Raw genomic sequence first — 20,711 nt, 5'->3', positions numbered from 1 at the left:
AAGGCTTATATGTGAACCGGTCATATCTGTGCTAGATGACTTTTAATATCTGAACATACATGCATCATACTGACCATATTCCTATGGTCATCAAGTTAAAAACATCTATTGTATTATTAAGATAAATAAGGTATTCCAATTTAATTGTTTACAATGTGTTACTGATTAGATTTATTTTATTTTAACAATTAAAATAGTTTCATTTGTTGCAAGAAGGTGTATTTATCTAAATAGGATTTCTATGTTCAGTAAATTGAACTTATTATTACTAAGTTTAAATTACTCAATTGAATAAAATTGTACTTGTTACTAAGTCATTCAGTTGAGCTTGGTTAAAATTTGATTAAATTGTATTTGTTTTTAATTTGATTAAATTGAATTTGTTTTTAATTTGATTAAATTGTATTTGTTTTCAATTTGATTAAATTGTATTTGTTTTTAATTTAATTAATTTGCATTTGTTAATATTGTTGCGTTATTAACTATATTTCCTAAACATACAGGGAATAAATTGTGTATGTTGTAATCATTTCTTATTCTGCTTTAAAAAATCCCATCATTCATTATTCAGTAGTGAAAATTGCATTTGTCGTTAGTTGTGGTTAAAAAAGGAATCATTAAGAAAATGATATTGTGGTGGAAAGAAAATGAAGAATAAAACAAAATTGAGAAAATATCAAGGGATCAATTATCTAAATTTTCCACATAGCCTGAAGAACCATTCCAAAGTTAATGAATGTCTGAAAACCTGAGAATGACTTTAGTGGGAAATTTCAAACGGAAATTGATGGAAGGCAGTGAAGCAATAAATATTGTAAGTTTGAAACGAATGGTATTGTCTGCTAACCTGATTTCTCTATGGTATTACACAAAACTAGTTAATGTTCCAGAAGAATTTTTCAGTCTTTTTATATTACATAAAACATTACATCTCATGGCATGTCTTAATAAATAAACAGATCAGATTTTGTTTTCTATTGGTATAGGGTTTCTTTGGATATTGCATCTAAATTGGTAGATAAATTAGTAGATGTAACATTATCTAATATAAATCAGACTGGCAATAGATTTGAGGACATGGAATTCGTAGTTTCATTAATTCAAAGCCTTTATCTTTGAATTTGGAATTCAGAAAAGAAACAGATGTTTGTTCAAGTCTGGAGATTACAGACTGTGCCAGACCATATATAGCATTAAATTCAAATGGAGAAAGTTAGTACCTTATTTGGTCTTTGTTGTCTGGAATCTGAGTCATTACTGCTAGGTCGCCCTGCCATTCCGTCTGAATCTGTCACACCATTTCCCCATGAATCAGCCTCATTATCACTTTTGTAATAAATATGTCCACAACTGTGCCATTTTTTAGACAGTTTATTGAACGGTCTTGGAGACATTTCCTCTTGCTCTTTTTTGTTAATTTCCCACATTCGAAGCATGTTACGGACACTCGTGGAAGGCTGAGTGACCTCTTCAAGAGGCGTTGCACTACTTATCACTTCGATGTCAACATTTTCAGTTTTATTGTCCACATATTTTGATTGGTTATGTTTGGGACTACTTTTTGTAGGTGAAATGTTTATGGTCTCATCTCTAGAATTCTCAAACATTTTGCGTAAATTACTAATAGGTTCAACTATAATGTCTTCATCAAACTCAGAGTAAGAACTCTCATGGTCCTTCTCATTGAAAGATTTTGAACGATCCTTAGATTGTTTTGATGGAGTATTTTGATTTGAAAGACTTTCATGTAGTGGTGGTTTGGTTTGCACAGGGGTGACATCCTGTTGACGCATATAATGTGGAAGACTAGAAGCTTGAGGTGTGGAAGTTGCAATTATTTGGTCATTCTGGTGGAATTCTTGACTGTCAGTTTCTTGGTGCATATCTACTGAATCCCTGATGATATTTTCTGACATAGTTGCCAAATCATCCACATCCTTTGAGACATTATTGTCCTCTTCAGTATGATTGTCATCAGAGTGAGTATTTTGATGATCTCTTGGTTCATCCATAAATTCTGATGACCTTATGATTTCATCTTGCAGGTTCAGTAATGTGGCCTCATTGTCTTGAAGTTTCATAAACATTTCCATATTCTTTTTCTGAATTTCTTCAAAATCCGCTATTTCTTCATTATTTCCTAGTCCTCCCTCCATGTTTTCTGAAGACTCATTTTGTTTCACTTCTGCTAACTCATTCTTACATTGGTCAATATTTTCATTATTCACAACCTCTTCAACAAAAATATTGTCATAATTTTCTCTATGGACTGATTGATTCATGGTATCATCTTCCGGAATAAAATGACTTTCTGTAGTCCCTGATTCACCGTTGGTTTGATCTTCTGTGCTTTCATCATTTTCTGCGGTGCATGATTGATTCATGGTATTATATTCCGGAATTAGATGACTTTCTGTAGTCTCTGATTCACCGTTGGTTTGATCTTCTGTGCTTTCATCATATTCTGCGGTGAATAATTGGCTTTTGGTCTCATCTTCTGGAATTTGATGGATTTCTGTAGTCCCTGATTCAATGTTGGTAAGTTCCTCTGGGCTTTTATTAGTTTCTGTGGCGTTTGATTCACTGTTGGTTTGATTCTTTGTAATTTCATAGTTTTCAGTGGCAATTGATTCGATATTGATATTATCTTCTGGAATTTCATCATTTTTTGTCACTGATTTGCTGATGGTTTCATCTGGCTCAAAATCAAAATTTTCTGTGATGACTGAGTTGCTATTTGACTCATATTTTGGAGTTTCTTCAAGTTCAAGTACATCATCCTGATTTGTTGTCAAATTTTTTGTCATTAGATCCTCAACTTTCAACTGATCATTTATTGCCAAGTAAGATTCAGTAACTTGATCAGTTTTCTCAATTTCATCAAAGAATTCATCATAAGGATCATGGATATCAGATTTCTCTTGAAAGTTTTCAGTATCAGGACTTTCTACAAGACTGCATTGTTCATTATCTACATGTTCACTATCTAAATGCTCTTTTTCCACATTATCACTACAGATATGTTCATCAAGTAACGAGGAAGACTGTTGTTCACTCTGTAATGTTTCTGTCACAAACTCTTCAATATCTGCAATGTTTTCCAATATATTAGTTTTGGAAAATTCGGAATCTTCATCAATGCGATCTGACTTTGGTGCATCTAGTAGTTCTGATTCCTTGTTTGTTTCAATTGGTTCTGCTGTGTCTCCCCTATATGAAGTATCCTTACCAAAATGATCTGATACCAACGCAGTATCCATGAGCTGTCTTTCTACCAGAGTTCGTTCAGAAATTTGGTTGTCAGGGTTGGTGAAATCAGCTACAGTAAATTCTTTCATTGGTTTGTTTCCTAAAACAATTTCATAATCATTTCCAAAATTCCTCTCGTCCACAACATCTGGTCCATCAAGATTTTCATCAGACATTTTCTGATCATCCAGTTGGTAATCATCTTGTTGAACCTCAACATAACTATCCTCAAGTGTAGAATCCTTATCATCTGGTAAATATTTACCACTTTCAGCCACGTCTGTTGCATCTACACATTCTTCCAGCCAAGAATCCTGATTTTCTTTAAGTGAAGTTTCATTATCATCCTTTTTAAACACTTCCACAAAATCCTTATCATCATTGTCTTGAGTTTGACTATGGGGAGTAATATCAACAAAATCATCACCAAATTGAAACTGGTTGGTTCCATTTTCAGGCAAATCATCTGAAGCAAAAGGAGGTGATATCAAACTCTCATCCTCTTCAATGATTGGTTGTTCACATAATGGCGTCTGGTCAAAATAGCGGTCTTGAATGTCAGTACTTTCATAAATAATACTAGGATTTACCTCATATAAGTCATCCTCAAAGGAATCCTCCTTGACAGCCTTTTTAAGTCCAATTTCTGGAAAGTTTGGTTCATTTTGTAACATTGAAAAAGAGTCATTGCCTAGAAAGTCATTAACATATGAAGTCTGACTTGGAGAGGACACAGAATCCATAATCATTGAATCAGCTTGAGACACTTCTATAATGGATTCCAAATTATTGCCCTCGGAATTAGGACTTTTGAGCTGATCATTAGAAAATGATTCACTAATTTTGCTATCCTCAATAAAGGATCCTTGAGACAAAAATCCACTATCACTTATCACACTGGCAGGACTTTCTTCCTTTTCTGGAGTAACTAAAGACTGATTCTCCAAGTCTAAACTTTTATCATCAAACACATTATTACCAGCAGACATGTTGTTAATCCCAGGCTCTAATGAGTTCGTCTGATCAGAGGAAAACACATCAAAAGAAAAGCTATCATCCATCTTACTTTCCGAATTAGAAAATTCCACTAAAATTGGACTTAGAGTATCGGTCTGTAATGTATTAGATATATCCATACCACTATTCACGCTTTCACCACTAATACTAGACTTCTCCCCTTTACGTGGTTTGCCTTCCGATTCAGATTTCACATTTTTGAAAAATGAATCTAATTTTTTACTTCCTTCATCATTACTGTCACTTTGGAAGTTTAAATCAGATTTGTTCCTAGTTTCAGTTATCACATCATCTGATTTTATTTGAGAACTACTCAACACATTGAAATCAATATTTTCACCGCTAGTATTAATTTGAACATTGTCTTTATTTACCGTTTGGTGGCTAACTGTGGTATATTGAGGTACAGTTGACAATATGGAGGTTGCCGTCTGATTAATATCCATCGTAACACTCGGAGAATTTGGATTTGTATATTCAGTAGATAAATCATTTATTCCGTTAGGTTTGTCTGACATTTTCTCCACACTATTTACGAATTTATTTCCATCAATGTTAATGGGGTCTACACTTGAACCAATTACGGACAATAAGTCGGTTGTTTGAGACTGAGGGTCTGTAATATTGGATTTTAGCTCACTTATTTCATTCAAGACCACTCTTTTTTCACTTGATTCCACATTCTCACCGTCCGTAGATTTGTCACAATTTTTAATCTTTTCATTTTCAGAAACATGTTTTGTAGTCTCTGTTTGATTTGCATCTGTAGCCTTATGTTTTTTAGTCAATCCCTTCAGATAAGATGTTAATTTTGATGAACCGCCTTTTCCTTTACCCTTTCCCTTGGCTTTTGGTTTGGTTTGCGGTTCCGTTTCAAGTGTGGTATCTGGAGAACTGACAGTTTCTGACTGACTTTGATCCTGTTTATTGATTCCACTCATATTGTCACTAGAACTGGTAAGGTTTAAGTGTTCCAAAGAATTTTCAGATTCACTTAGCGTTTTATCCATAGACATGTTAGATGTATTGGAGCTTGCCATATCGTAATTACGATTCATTACATTGTCAATACCAGAGTCTGATGGGTATAATTTACTACTTATTTCAAAATTATCTGTCGCCAGAGTATCTTCTAATTCATCAATACTGTATTTCCTGTCCACAGACGCAATTTCCTCAAAAGTATATAGTATTCCGTTTTTTGTTTGATTTTCTGTCTGTTCAGATGTTGATGTGGCCTCTGCTAAATTTAATTCCATATTTGAAGTGTCATTGAAAATGTTTCTGACCTCAACGTTATTATCGGTCTGAGTCCGATTTTGACTAGATTCAGAAAGACTAGACAAACTCAAGTCTAAACTCTCACATTCACAATGAGTTTCTTCTTTAATTGCACTTTCCCTAATTCCTTTTCTTGCATACTGTACTTGCACAGGTTGGGCATATAATTCCCAAGGGTTCTCAAATCTTGCTGCTACTCCGAGTTCCACAGTATATTTTCCGCAGTCTGGTTGATCTTCATTTTGTTCAATCCCTGGCATGGTTGCTTTCCAATATTTCCTTTGCAGCTTAGTTTCATTTTGAATACATGTTATAGTTTGACGTCTGTTGAAATATTAAATAGCGTGTAGATAGTTTGTGTCTATTCAGTGGACATCACTCTGAATAAAATAAATAAAAACAAATTATCAAAATGCTTGAAACAAAAAAGTTCTTTAGAATTATGTGAAAACATAATTCAAGGATGTTAACTTTATAAAACACATTATGTGACACGTGAAGACAAACTTGGAGGAAACCAAACTAAAACTACTATGAAATACCCCTTACAAAAGTGACTTATTCAAATCCTTACCACAAACATATTATGTTAATATTTTATCTCTATACAACTAAAGAGGATATAAACACAAAAGACCTTTTCAAACATAGCCAATTATATAAATGTGTAACATGGTCAAAGCAATGAGTAAATGCTCTGTATGTTTAATATAGAGCCAAGTGCTTAGCCTGTTAACAAAAGCAGTTATTATGCTCTATTTACTGCCTATAAACTCCAAGTGCTTAGCATGTTGACATTTTTAGTTACTGCCAAATCAAAGATAAAGTGACATATTCAAAATAACAATATCCATTCATTATGAAATTGGCATAATCCACTTAAAGGGATTGTAAAGATTTATCATGTGTGTTGGGGACCCTGATAACATTAAATTGTATACCAATTTTCAATCAGATGTCTGCAATACCACTAAAACCAAGTATTTGATGACATCACTAATCACGAAGGGCATTATTCGATAAAGCATATTTTGAAAGTAGTAACTTCATAAAACATTTAGTTTTAGTAGAATTACAGGAACCACATACATCTGATTAAAAATTAAAAAGTGACAATTGATGATATCAGTGTCCCTGATACACATTAAAGTTTTAAAAAACCTCTTTACAATACCTTTAAAGTCTCAATTAAAGTGTATTGAAGTGGAAAAGTGAATTTCTATTGAGTATATTTACTAGAATGCACAGGTTAAAGGAAGTCTTATATAGGACATAACCATATCAGTAACCAAGATCAAAACTCAATGACAACCCAACTGAATTTGGCCTTCACAAATTAGTTCAACTTAAAGTACTAAACAGTCACTACCAAGATCAAAACACAACTCACGGTACTGTAAGTAGAAATCACTAATTCAATTTATAGGAATTAATCAAGTAATTAACCTTAATGAAGTCTTGATTACTTTTAAACTAAATAAATATCTTCAGACACAGTTCACCAATTACCAAGACAGTTTCACTTGCAATGAAGTTATACTAGTAAGTGAACACACCTAAATAACTTAATACCTATCAATATTCTGTCAATTTATTGCTCATATAGGTTTGTTTTGCCCAGTGAACCCTTGAGGTCATTGCAAATCTTTAACATCAACTCCAAAAAACTATGTTTATTTTTTTGTACTATACTTTACTATAAATGAAGGAAAAAAGGCTTCTAAAGAAATCCATTGAGCTCATCCCTGAATACCTCTTACTGACTCTATTTAAAATCTTCAATAAATTGGCCGCTATCATTGATAATCAAAATGCCATTGTAGGCAAATTTATGAAAATGTTAAAATCAAATATCTAAGCAATTAATATTTCACAAATAACTTGTAACATTCAAGGAATTGTAACTAATTTCCATGTCATTTCCTGTTAATCTCATAATGCATGCACTGAGGGCAAATATAACCAACCGATTGAGATGATCAATACATAGCCTAGATATAATCTCCAATCATTGAAGCAGAACATTGAGATAGGTAAATATAGTCCACTTTCATGTAATAAATGTACATATATAGTTATCAATTTCTCTGATGCATACCAATCACTCACAATCATATAACCTAGACAACATAGTTATTCATATAACCTAGACTGTTATAACTTAATTTCAGATGTAACTTCATTAATATTTCTGATGGATGGAAGTAGAGAATCATGTTCGTGTAACACAGACAACAGCATTCTAACTTAATTTAAGATAAATACATCAATAATTCAGATGTGAATAATATCATTTTTATCAATTTTTATAACATTACAGTCACTTTGGTATAACCAAGGCCACATCATTATAATCTTTTTCAGGATATTTCAACAGTGTCAACTACTTCTGTATGTTCCATTTGCCAGTCATAAGAAACTCAACTAAAAATTCTTATTACTGACATATAACCTACACAAGATATTCCAATATAATCTACTAAAGATATTCCAATTAATGACATATAACCTACACAAGATATTCCAATATAACCTACACAAGATATTCCAATATAACCTACACAAGATATTCCAATTACTGACATATAACCTACACAAGATATTCCAATATAATCTACTAAAGATATTCCAATTACTGACATATAACCTACACAAGATATTCCAATATAACCTACACAAGATATTCCAATATAACCTACACAAGATATTCCAATTACTGACATATAACCTACACAAGATATTCCAATATAATCTACTAAAGATATTCCAATTACTGACATATAACCTACACAAGATATTCCAATATAACCTACACAAGATATTCCAATATAACCTACACAAGATATTCCAATTACTGACATATAACCTACACAAGATATTCAAATTGCCAGTTTAACCTAAACTAGATTCTATTTATCTGCTGGTATAACTTTGCATAACCTGGGCAAGAAGACCCTTTAACCTGCTTGTCACTTCTGTATAACCTACTAAGAGAAATCACTATACGTACTGATCATTTCGTATAACCTAGAGTAGATTCCCTATAACCTGCCTGTCTCTTTCGTATATCCCACTGAGAGTAGAATCCCTATAACCTGCCTGTTGCTTTCGTATAACCTTTGACAGAAATTTTAATGAGCACTATCTATTATATATAAAGACACTAGACAACAGAATCTACAAATTAGCACGGCTAGAGCCAGGGTGATAGAAGAATGGTTTCATTACTAATTAAAAGATTTGTTTATAAATAAATGATACAGGAATCAAGGTCATGGTGTACATGAGATAAGAATGTCTAATTAGTCAACATCAGTGTAGAACCAAACACTCAATATTTCTTTGAATCCCAATACAAGACAAGCAATACAAAATGATGTTTTAGCTTACTTTGCTGTCCCGATTCCAGAGAGCTAATCAACATTATTTTATACAAACAAGGTTCTGTTTCAGACATATCATTATGTGTTCAATACAAGTAAGTCTTGAAGGAAAAATATTCAGATAGGAACACTACATTCACTATTTTCAGTAAACTTTCAAAACACCATTTCATAATTTGAAGTATCTATTTCAACAAGAAGAAAGCTTACTTAAATCTTGAGTCAATTAATGCTTCAAACACCACAAATGAATTACCATTATATAGATATAAAAATACTGTACATTTCCTTAAATGATATAATCAAAATTATTCAATGCCTGACTACAGAATAATTCAGCAATACAACAATACAGTACCTCACCATTGTCAAAGAAGAATACTCAACAGGGACTTCCTCACAAATTGAATCATCTTCAACTGAAACTTGCAGTAATGTAATTTGAACTGGAGATGTGATTAGAATAAACAATAAGAAACACCTACCCTAGGCCATGTCACTGACAGATGTTATATAACACTCTATTGTCCTTTTAAAATAGCAAGAACACATCTTGAACACACAATGTCACATGACATTTTCACTTTAGTCTTTCCTTCAGTGTTTCAAGAAAATGACATCAAAGAGTAGAACTCTTCATTAAAGAAGTTAAAAAAAACTTTTCACTTTCATTGTTGCTATCAATTTTCAAAATTCTTTGAATAATGCATCAAGATTCAAAGTAACACAATGATGAAAATCGCTATTTGATTCAGTAAATTCTTATTCTCCCTTCAAAATTCACCAATAAAGGGGGTGTTTTCATTTTCCTCTTATAAACATTTAAACTGATTAGAGTTGAAATAGGGTCATCAATGATTAGAAACGTGAATATGAGATAAGATAGCTAGCAATATCATTTTCAAGGTACAGGGGGTGTCACTGCATTTAATTACAAACAGGGCTAATTAGATATGCAAATCACTGTACTTAAACTCATTAATTTAATATGTCATTAGCCAAAACTGATATACTGAATAAATATAACAAACCAATTATCATCTGATGACAAATTTTTTTTTAAAGTTATTTCTGAATCAAAGGAACAACATACATCCAATGAGACAGATGATGCAAATAGTCTCTCGGATCACAAAATCTTTCAAAAACTTTGTTTAATCCTTTTAACCAAACCACATTTTGTGCAAAATAGTTCACTATAGAGAGATCTTCAAATTTACCACTGCTAAAAATAAGCCACACATATGAATCCCTCAATTATATCCTCTTCAAATTATTTACCAGTACATAGCAAATTCAAGCTTTACTCTCCCAGAAACACCTAATTTCATGGTCCTAAATTTTGGAACCAGCTACTAGTAAACAGTTTCAAGGCATTGAAATATATTGATAATTGATAACATTGATTTTATAAATTATAAATAACTTGTAAACTAAAGTGATAAATTTGAGATAATGATATAAGGATATTAAAATGACACACCTTATAAACCTGTTATAGATACATCCTATCACGACATTGAACATAACATGATAGCAATATTAGTAATCGTGATATTTTACAGATTCTCACTTAAAGTTAGTATTAAAAAAATATCAAACACATCAATATTAAAAATCAACACTTTCTGGCAATTTCAGTTTTCATTACAAAAGCAATTAAACAGAAACTGTTGCTGTCCATCAATAGGTAGGACATCATACAAGTTTGAAAGAAAGGCTTGGTCTACCATATCACAGTAATGAATGGTAGTTCAAACATCTGTGGCTGGTTGTTCAGGACTACAAGAGTTTGTAAGCAAATGAATGACCAGGGAGGAAATCATTTTGACAAATATTGGTATGACAGATTTTAATACTTGAACAAGAAAAAGAAATTTGCAAGACTTCTATAAAGGCAGCGCTCTGTAACTACCAACTGCCTGATGTTGTTAATAATTTTCATAACCTTCAAGTAACAATTCAGTCACTTTCCTCCAAAGATCTTGACATTTCATACCTAATGATAATAGACAGCTAACAGTTCTGTTTGTCTGACCTCTATGCGTCAATAACAATTTATATTTCATAGTTGATCACTAGAAGTAATGAAGTCATCTTTATTTATTACTTATTGTCTACAGACCAAGTTGACAAATTATATATATGACCTTGAACTGCCAACTTTCAAAACATAAGCAGACTTCAAATGACATTTATCACACATTTGGATTTAGCACTATCTTTAAAGATTCTCCAAGAGCAGTTCAGAGCATTTATTGACCATTAATGTACCATTTCTTAGATTAAGTCAATAAACAAGTGACAAGGAATACAGTTACCCTTAAAAATCCAAAATCCATGACATGAAATTAGTCATCCTGTTTCATACCACCAAGGTAACCAATTGAAAATAACACAGTAATATCTTTTAGTTGCATGTAAAACCTGTTTCAAAATCATCAAACCACAACAAATTAGATGAGAAATTATCTAGTAAAATTAAAGTGAATTTCTGAATCTGAATCCAAACCAACGATACATAATTTTACTTATATGTAAGCACACATCACCATTACTATCTTTCTGCTGTCAAGATCATCAAGTCAATAATCACCTCCTATTATACTCAAATATATGGTTTACCTTGAAATTGATAACATCCAAGGAAGATTGAAATGGGGTAAACAAGTTGCAGCTCACACCTTCAAGTTGTTCACGATGTCAAAGTGTACATAACTTGTGGTGTCAAACCTTTCACAAAATTACCAATAATCTTATAATCTTTAAACACACAACAATCATTCTAAACCAATCAAACTAACGACTGCAGGCAAATCTCACTTTAAAACTGTTCAATTTATCTTCTATCTACTTGAGTTTAAACTTCATTTTAATCTGAATGACAAGTGGAGATGAAACTGATGGTATTTAAATTGGACTTGTTCATGAATACTTTAAAGAAAATGACCCAGTTTGTTTTCTGTCTTTAATGATGACCAAATATTCAGATACCAAAAATTGCAAATTACTTACTGGTCCTTTATTACTGCAATTTACATTTGATTCAACAGATTTTTGACATCACCAAATCCACTCTGTCCATATCAACTCAAATTTTTCACTGACATAAAAATTAAATATACCAGAATTATTCTACCATTGGATAACAAGAACAAGTCATATTGTATGGAATTAACAGAGAAAAAACATTCCTCTTCATGTCATCCTTGCAGAATTGTTAACATCTTGATCTCAAAACTTTACCTCACAAAATATTTACAGGATGCAAGTTAGTTGGCCGAGACATAGGCAAATGTACCAATGGTTTAAATGCTTTTTTTGATTTTGTCTATTTTGAAGAAAGTAAGAGTAAGTTGTGAGGTATATTTAAAGTAAGAGTAATTATGTAAGTTAAACAATAGGTCTAGTCAGTAAGTCAACAAACACTATTTCAATAGGTACCTGTTAAATAACTTAAGTTATAATAGTACACTTCACAGTTTAACAACTTAGATCTTTAAAATAGAAGTCATTTTTTTAAAAAAACTTATATGAAGACTTGCATTGATGTTATGTGGCTTGAACTCTGCAATTATGCACCATATCAAAAGACCCATATAACCAAAGTCAAAACCCCCTATCACCATGGACAAAAGACCTACAACCAAAAAGTTGTCCTTGGTTTAGGTGATTGAAAAGCAACAAGTAACTTTTCAACTGAAGGTACTGGCACAGGATTTAAATTTTCTTTATAACAACTGTGATGCTAATATAAAATGAACTAAAATTAAAGGAAGTAAATTGTTAATAGTTATCATACAATTATTTGGACCTAAAATGATAATTGAGAAACTTATGATAATAATAATGTTTAATATCAACAACTGCAAAACCAACTTTCAAATTTCAACTGTTGTTGTTGTTGTTCTTTAAGGGATTGCCTTTACTGATATGCAATAAAATCAATGATCAGCATTTGATAAATGAAGCAAAATTGACTGCTACATGTAGAAAATTATCAGTGATGATGTATGTTATGGGAAATGGAGATATCCTGGGAGAAAACTGACTAAATTAAACAATCTGCTGTCTTAACTAGACTATTGATCTGTTGGTTCATAAACAGTCTCAATGTTTTGCTCAATGCTGTAGGGTCAACTCTGATTGAAATATCAACTAATACAATCAACATCACAAATCAATTCCCATCATGGTAATAAACTCTTAAATATCATAGAAGAACCTGATTAACACTTGCTGGTAGTCATTAACAATAGACAGAGAGACCCACCATTTGACTAGTCTATACTAATCTGCTGACACTTTTCCAGATCCTACAATTCCACCAATTACTAATAGTGACCTGTCTTTTTTATAGTTGCTGAAAAAACCTTGGAGCAGAAATGCCCCACTGTAGGGAAAAAGCTGCTGTTATAAGCCTCATTAGTTGCAAGGATAGGATTCATCGTTTAATGTCAATTTTCATGCGTTACAATACGATATGGTTTGTATTCACCCAGAAGGGCACTCAATAGGTGGTCCAAGGTTCTTTCACTAGAGTTGCTGTAAAGCCCATATTAAAACAGGATACAACAAAATGTTCCCATTTACAGTAGAATGTTCCCATTATGTTCCCATTTACAGTAGAATGTTCTCATTTACAGTAGAATGTTCCCATTATGTTGCCAATTACAGTAGAATGTTCTCATTTACAGTAGAATGTTCCCATTTACAGTAGAATGTTCTCATTTACAGTAGAATAGAATGTTCCCATTTATAGTAGAATGTTCCCATTTACATTATTCTGAATTATTGTTTTTCCTAACAGTCGGCGAGTCTGTTCTAGAATATTTCTGGCTTACCTCTTTGAAATTGAATAATTTTTGTAAAGTATGAGATATTTAGGTAATCCTTAAGCAACATAAAATTGTGTTCCGTTATTTAATATATCATTTTAAAGCATAAGAAGGATTTAAACCAATAAAGTGCTAAAATCAATAACGCTTGTAAAACTAACCAGCGATTCTCCTTCATTCAGCTAGCCTAAAGGTTTACTCAACCTAAGTAGAATTTTGACCTTATCTATCTATGTTCTTACCTACATTATTAACCGTTCACAATAATATACAAGTGTACCCAATCTTATAATCTGTGACTTAAAAACCATGTGAAGATCTCATTGTAAATGACATTTAAAAGCAATACCATTATTAGATCAAGGTAATGAAACTAGGAATGGAGCCATGATTGAATGTCTAAGCTCAATCCAATGTATTGATGTAATAAAACCAGATATAAAGTATGATTGGAGTCCTTGAAGGAAAGGAGTTGAAAGACTTGATTGTCAATAACATTTCCGTCGCTTATAAGAATTAGAATCTTAGGAATATTAAATGAAATATCGATTGAATGTCATTATATAGATATGAAAGATGCACAGACAAGTTATTTCATATTTTTGGGTAATTTCCAATATTTTTTTATTATGTATTTCATAGTTGGTTCTACAATACCTTCAATATATCTTACAGGGATGTTAAAAAGAGAAGGGAAAAAAAACCCTGGATAGCCACTAATGTTCTAATGCATTGGATCCTGTCTGGTATCCTGTCCTTGATCAAATTAGATTTAAAGCTTCAATAAACCAAGACTGAAAATGAAATGAAATGGAGTTTTACATCCTACTTTTCTGCAACATGTGGGCTAATGAAGACCCTCTACTTTCAGGTTAGCGAGCAAGTGTCTTACTCACTGAGCAACTGCGGCTCCCAACAGAGACTGGAGTTAGATCCTATGATCGCCATTTTTTTTAAATAACGTTGATGACTCAATTAAAGCTTCAAAACAGATTGTTTCTTTATTAAATCAAAAATTGACCTTGGAGAGAAATTTATATTATGAAACAAAAAATCGCTGAAAAGCAACAGAAATTGTGTCATTATCCCATTGTACAGTATCAAAAGTTGTATAACACACTTGACACCAGTTCACTTTTTCTCACAAGATTCACAATAGAAATACTAAATACATACTATATAGTTGACCAAACCTTACCTTAATCACTTATCAAATACTACACAAAATTCAACAAGCTGTCAAAAAAAAAATCTTTGAAATCTCAAATTGGATAAAAACCCACAAAACATCAGTATAAGGTTTGAATGGTATTTTAGTTAGTGACACCTTTTCTGAAATTATGAAGAATGAATTTTGGAGAATGAGAAAATGCAATAGTGCAAATACCAGCTATTATGTCACAGAGTAATATAAAAATGCTGAAGAAATGAAATGAAATGAAATGAATGGAGTTTTGTGTTCTACTTTTCTGCACCATGTGGGCTAATGAAGACGGGCAACACCATGCAGGGTGCAATGAGGGAAATTTTGCCAGGAAAATGCTGGAGAACTCCTTCTGTATTCTGAATGGTATTCTAAATGAAGACATCATTTTACATTTTCCTCAACATAAATAGCTAAGCAAATAATGGATTTTTCACAGGTACATGGTGACTTATGTCCGGCTTTCAATTCCATTGTACATATCAGACCTCATTAGTGGCGTTATAACACAACTAGGGAGATAATTATCTATCTGACAAGAAAGTGCCAGTAATTTGATGCCAACTTGACAGTAGAATATCTACACGCAAAACTCAAACTATGAGAAATATAAAAAACAATTTGTTCATTAAATATTCCCACAGAAACATCAAATATTTTACATTTCTCATTTCCAAAAAAAAAAAAAAATCAAACTTGTCAAAAAACCAAAAACATTGTCAAGGACTGACTGATCAATATAAACTCAAAACTAAACCTGATCAAAAACTGACTGAATCAATATTGAGAACATATTTTACTTATGCCGATTCTTTTTCTTATATACATCTAGTAGATCTGATTTTCAGCTTTCCAGGCCCCCTGGAACGATCTTAGCAGTAGGATTTCAAAGAATCAATGTTAGAAGATAAGAACCTAGGACATCCTAGTGCGAAGATCGTTTCCAGAATACTGGGCCAGAACGCCAAAAAGTCCTTCCTTTCCTAGATATCATTTAGCCAAAATTAGACCTGAAAAAATAAACTTAAATGAGGTTTGTTGAAAGTTAGCAGAAATGAAAAATCTGCATATAAGATTTGAACACCATTATTATGAATAATATCAAATTTAATTTGGCTTTAGCACCTAGAATTAAAGGATAACTATATTCTTTCCTTCAGTTAGTCCAAAGAAATGACACATACCATAAGTATAACGGTTTTCCAACACACTGGGAAATTCAGACTCTCCTGTAAAAAAGATTAAAATGTCACAGTACAAAATTATGACATCAAATCATTTCGCTGAATCTTTCTTCCTTAAGTTTTTTTTGTACAAAATATCAGTTTGAATAACCAATTATATTTCACAAAATCCTTCGGGCAAAAATTACACATCCACTAGTAAGTTGAGAGATAAAAATCGGTCCACAATTTTTTCACACTGTCATATTTTCTGAGTTTAGATGACACCATGTATGATACAAGTTAATAAACATACAAAAGAATAAGAATCAATCAAGGATATTATTGATCTGTGTCACTTCCTGTTTGGATTATACCGCCTCAAATGTCGTCTGCTAAAATCATGATTCAACAGTCATCAGCCTTTAGTTTAGAATTTTTTCCCAGTGACAATACGACAACAAAGAAAGCTGGTTATAAAAATCAATTCTAATGATTCAGAACCCTTTTGTCCTTCTTTATGGTGACGAACTCTCTAATGACAGAAGCTGAAAAACAAAAATGTTTAGAATCCCATTAATCAGATATTTTTTCAGAACATTGACATTTTCAGATTTGCAGGTTTCAATGTACGTTGATGCTGTCTTTTTTCAAGATTTCGTGTCATTTAGTTCTGGTTCCAGCAATTAATTGAAATTGTTATTGAATATACAATGAAACAGTTACAAAATGTCACTCTCTTCTGCTTTTCAGATCCAATTTTATCTTCGCACTTTAAGCACATTTTCACTTTTTTTTAAAAGTTTGTCTATTGAAATTAAATGTCAACGAAGATTAACTGACACACTCACATCATTTTCCATTAGCCAACAAATGTTGATAGCTTTAATTTCTTTGTTCTGTTCACAATCAATTTATAATGGTAATAAGTTGACAACTTCAACACTTGCTGATGAAAAAAGTATCAATTTCTTCTCACAAAGGATTTTTTATCAACGCCATTTCAGATATTTTATATGAAAATCAAACGTGACTGAATGACCAACTTCACGTCAGTCACAAGATGTTACAGTTAATCCTATTGTTCCACTTATTGTTCTTTGATACATGTTTGACCAAGACTTAAGAGATATGCACTGTCCTGTCAACGAGAGTAAACTACCACATGACATTGTTGACGTGGTCGTGATGGCGAACCAATCCAAACCTTTGCAAACCGCAATTCTTATGTATGGGGAAATTGGTAAACACTCTTTGTATTGCTTGTGTACACAAGTTTGATCCTGGCTGTAGACAAAATGTATACATTTCTGTTTATTGCCAGTGGTAAGGTTAACTCACTCATTTATACAGCTTGGATGAGACAAAAATCCTCTGTTAACAACTCTTTAAGTTTGAAAACACATTTAGTGTAATGAGATTTTGATTGAAGTTATAGCCCTTTGAGTTGTTTGCTTTTTTCCATGATCAATATCATTTCTTTTCTGTTTATTTTTCTTTAAGTCAATGTTGAAACAATTTCACATTTTATCGAATTTGTCTCAATATTATTTACCCATATCAAAGCAGAATGAGAAAAAGATAAAAGTACAGAGAATTATTCAAAGTACATTAAAATGTTTCTAAGATTTTGTTGACAATGCTGTGGTTTCTGATTTCAAATTCAAGTATTTTGAAAACCAATATTTAGAAATTGGGAGGTTTTATATGTTTTATGTGATGGAGAAATATCATTTTATGAAAGTTAAATGTTCCTTTTGTTTGTTCTGATTAAATATTAAAAAATAAGTATTTTTAGTTGTAGATTTTGTTTTTGTTGTAAATTTTGTTTTTGTTGTAGATTTTGTTTTTGTTGTAAATTTTGTTTTTGTTGTAGATTTTGTTTTTGTTGTAGATTTTGTTTTTGTTGTAGATTTTGTTTTTGTTGCAGGTTGTGTTGTACCAGTATGACATGACATTATGTAATAATTTGATATCAATTTTCTAGATATTTTCTATGTAATGGTGTTTATAGTATATATTTGATGGAATAGTGAAGATCACATTTATATGTCAAAAAATCTGAAAAAAATTCCTCTTAACTCTTGAAATGGATACTTTAAGGGCTTCGGTTCTGTAAAAGCTTTTATTTTTTGTGGATGCCAAGAACTTGAGAAGTATACTGGTGTGAACACAAATTTGTGGATTTCCACAGATTCATGTTTTCACAAAAATGAGGACCCACAAATAATGATTTCACACTTGAGACCTTTTAAATTTCTTTACAGGAATTGTAAAGAGGTTTTCTGAATTTTTTAATATGGATCAGTGACACAAATAGCATCAATTTGCACCATTCCAATTTTAAATCGGAAGTGTGTGGTTTCTGTAATTCCACTAGAAGTGTTTGATGATGTCACTAATCCCAAAATAGGCTTTATCACATAAGACCCTTCGAGATTAATGACGTCATCAAACACTTAGTTTTAGTGTAATTGCAGAAACAAATGAAATTTGATTGGAAATTGGAATGGTGCCAATTGATGCTAACAGTGTGTCCAATACACATGAAAAATTTAGAAAACCTCTTTACAATCCCTTTAAGAACTGATTAGAAACAGACGGCAGAATAAATGCAAAAGAGAAAGTAACGATGTAGCATATTGTTAATTTCAATACTAATACAAAAATAATTTGCTTTCATAAACCACTTTGTTTTCTATATTCATTATACATTCACAACAAATATATTTGTTTTGCTGCTGGCTGATTAAGAAACAAGAAAAATTTGGTGAAATCACTCACTGAGCTGAATAAATTTTTTGACGCAAAGAAACAAAGTTTTAAATTTGAAGCACCATTTTCAAATGCATAAAAAGTTTCAATATAAAATTTTCACTTACAAAATGGGTTAATACATGCAAGCTCAAATCCTATCTTTTAATAAGGTAAATGTGTCTGCATCCTCGTGAGAAAATTTGTCCAAACAGACTTCTGTCTATTTCGTATGAGCAAATTTGGACAGAAACTCTTTCTATTTTACTGCATTGATCTGTTTCGATTGAAGTCAAAACAAATGTAAATTTGGAAGAAATACTGAGAGTCAAACGACGGTCAAGAGAAGTATGTAGAAAAGTTTTTCTCCAAAATAAACATTGATTTTAAACATTGTAAGTTGTCGGCCATGTTGTCACAGTGTACAACAATTTGCAAGTTTACCATAAAAGACGTGACTTTTAAAAGTTCAAAGCACAACTGAAAAAAAAACCTGACAGAGTATTCTCCCTTTTATTTGACAGACGGACAGTTTTTTGTAAATTCAAAATTGTAAAGCAGCTAGTGTAGTATCCTTGAACAGCTCTCAAACTGTCAGAAATATTACAGGACAAACTATAAGCAGTTGAGAACTGCCTTGTGACTAATTTTGTGTTTCTGATCAAATTAAGACTCTACTTACCCTTTCTTCAACATGATGTTCTGGTTCTGGTTCAGGTTCAGGTTCCTCTTCTGGTTCGGGTTCAAGGTACTCCTGTTGTACTTCCTGTCTGGTAAAATTGTCATCTTCCATCACTGGACTGCTACTCCTAACTTGTGACACTGTTTCTACAGCCTCTGGACTGTAGCTTCGTGACTTACGCACCTCAGTTACTGTTTCAACAACTTCTGGGCTTCGACTTCTGGACTTTCGAACTTCAGTAACTGTTTCAACAACTTCTGGACTCTGACTTCGTGACTTGCGTACTTCAGTTACAGTTTCAACAATATCTGGACTCTGACTTCGTGACTTGCGTACTTCAGTCACAGTTTCAACAATATCTGGACTCTGACTTCGTGACTTGCGAACTTCAGTTACAGTTTCAACCACTTCAGGACTCCTACTCCTTGATTTGCTGGTTCTGGTAATTACTGTTTCTGTGATGGTGTCACCATCTGGTCCAGTACTTGATGATGTAAATGTTTCTGAAGTTTCCCAATTACCTCCAGAATTTCTGATGTCTTGAAGTTGGTCAGATTCTTGAGCAGAATCATCTAATGGTCCACTATTGTTGGAATAATCATAGCTAGTTTCACTTTGAATGATATCTTGGTCATAGCTGCCATCTTGGATTAAGTTGTCATTGTACTCTTGATTAGCAGAGTTGTTCATATCATACAAAGGATTGCTGTTCTCAGATGCTTTTGTCGCAGGTTGTGAAAATAACTGTTCATCATCTATATCATCAGCATTTGATAAATCATATAAGGGATTCGATGAATTTGATTGCGAAACTTTTTGATTGGATTCTACAGCACTTAATATTTCATTAGCAAATTCACTCTCGGTGTTTTCAAACTCGTACAAGGGATTGGTGTTATCAGACGACATTTCGTATAATGGGTTAGAATTTGATGGTAAATCGTCAAATTGATGTCCGTTGAAAGGATCAGGATTTAATCCATTTTGTTGTTCAGAACTTTTCAACTGAAAAGAGAAAATAAAGAATGTTCAGTTTTTGACTCCAATCCGATTCTGTAAAACATTCCACATTTCATTTCAGTGGCCAGTGGCCATGTCATACAAATATACAATCAGCCATTTCAGGCCTGTTGTTAAAAA

General features: G+C 32.3%; 2 protein-coding genes across 2 annotated transcripts; both read right to left on the bottom strand.

Moving 5' to 3' along the window:
• Positions 1 to 1,199: 1,199 nt before the first annotated feature.
• LOTGIDRAFT_160442 (hypothetical protein) lies at positions 1,200 to 5,807 on the bottom strand (the record flags this gene model as incomplete). Its single annotated transcript, XM_009055583.1, has 1 exon — positions 1,200 to 5,807. The coding sequence occupies one exon, from the start codon at positions 5,805 to 5,807 to the stop codon at positions 1,200 to 1,202; it is 4,608 nt and encodes a 1,535-aa protein (XP_009053831.1).
• An 8,722-nt stretch (positions 5,808 to 14,529) lies between these two features.
• Positions 14,530 to 20,480, bottom strand: LOTGIDRAFT_160441 (hypothetical protein; the record flags this gene model as incomplete). The annotated part of the gene is made up of 3 exons (XM_009055582.1): positions 14,530 to 14,562; positions 16,157 to 16,201; positions 19,572 to 20,480. 3 exons carry the CDS (start codon positions 20,478 to 20,480, stop codon positions 14,530 to 14,532), a joined length of 987 nt encoding a protein of 328 aa, XP_009053830.1.
• Positions 20,481 to 20,711: the final 231 nt, after the last annotated feature.

Source organism: Lottia gigantea, assembly GCF_000327385.1.
Source record: "Lottia gigantea unplaced genomic scaffold LOTGIsca_25, whole genome shotgun sequence".
Taxonomy (NCBI): domain Eukaryota; kingdom Metazoa; phylum Mollusca; class Gastropoda; family Lottiidae; genus Lottia; species Lottia gigantea.
This window is presented reverse-complemented; position numbering and strand designations above follow the sequence as displayed.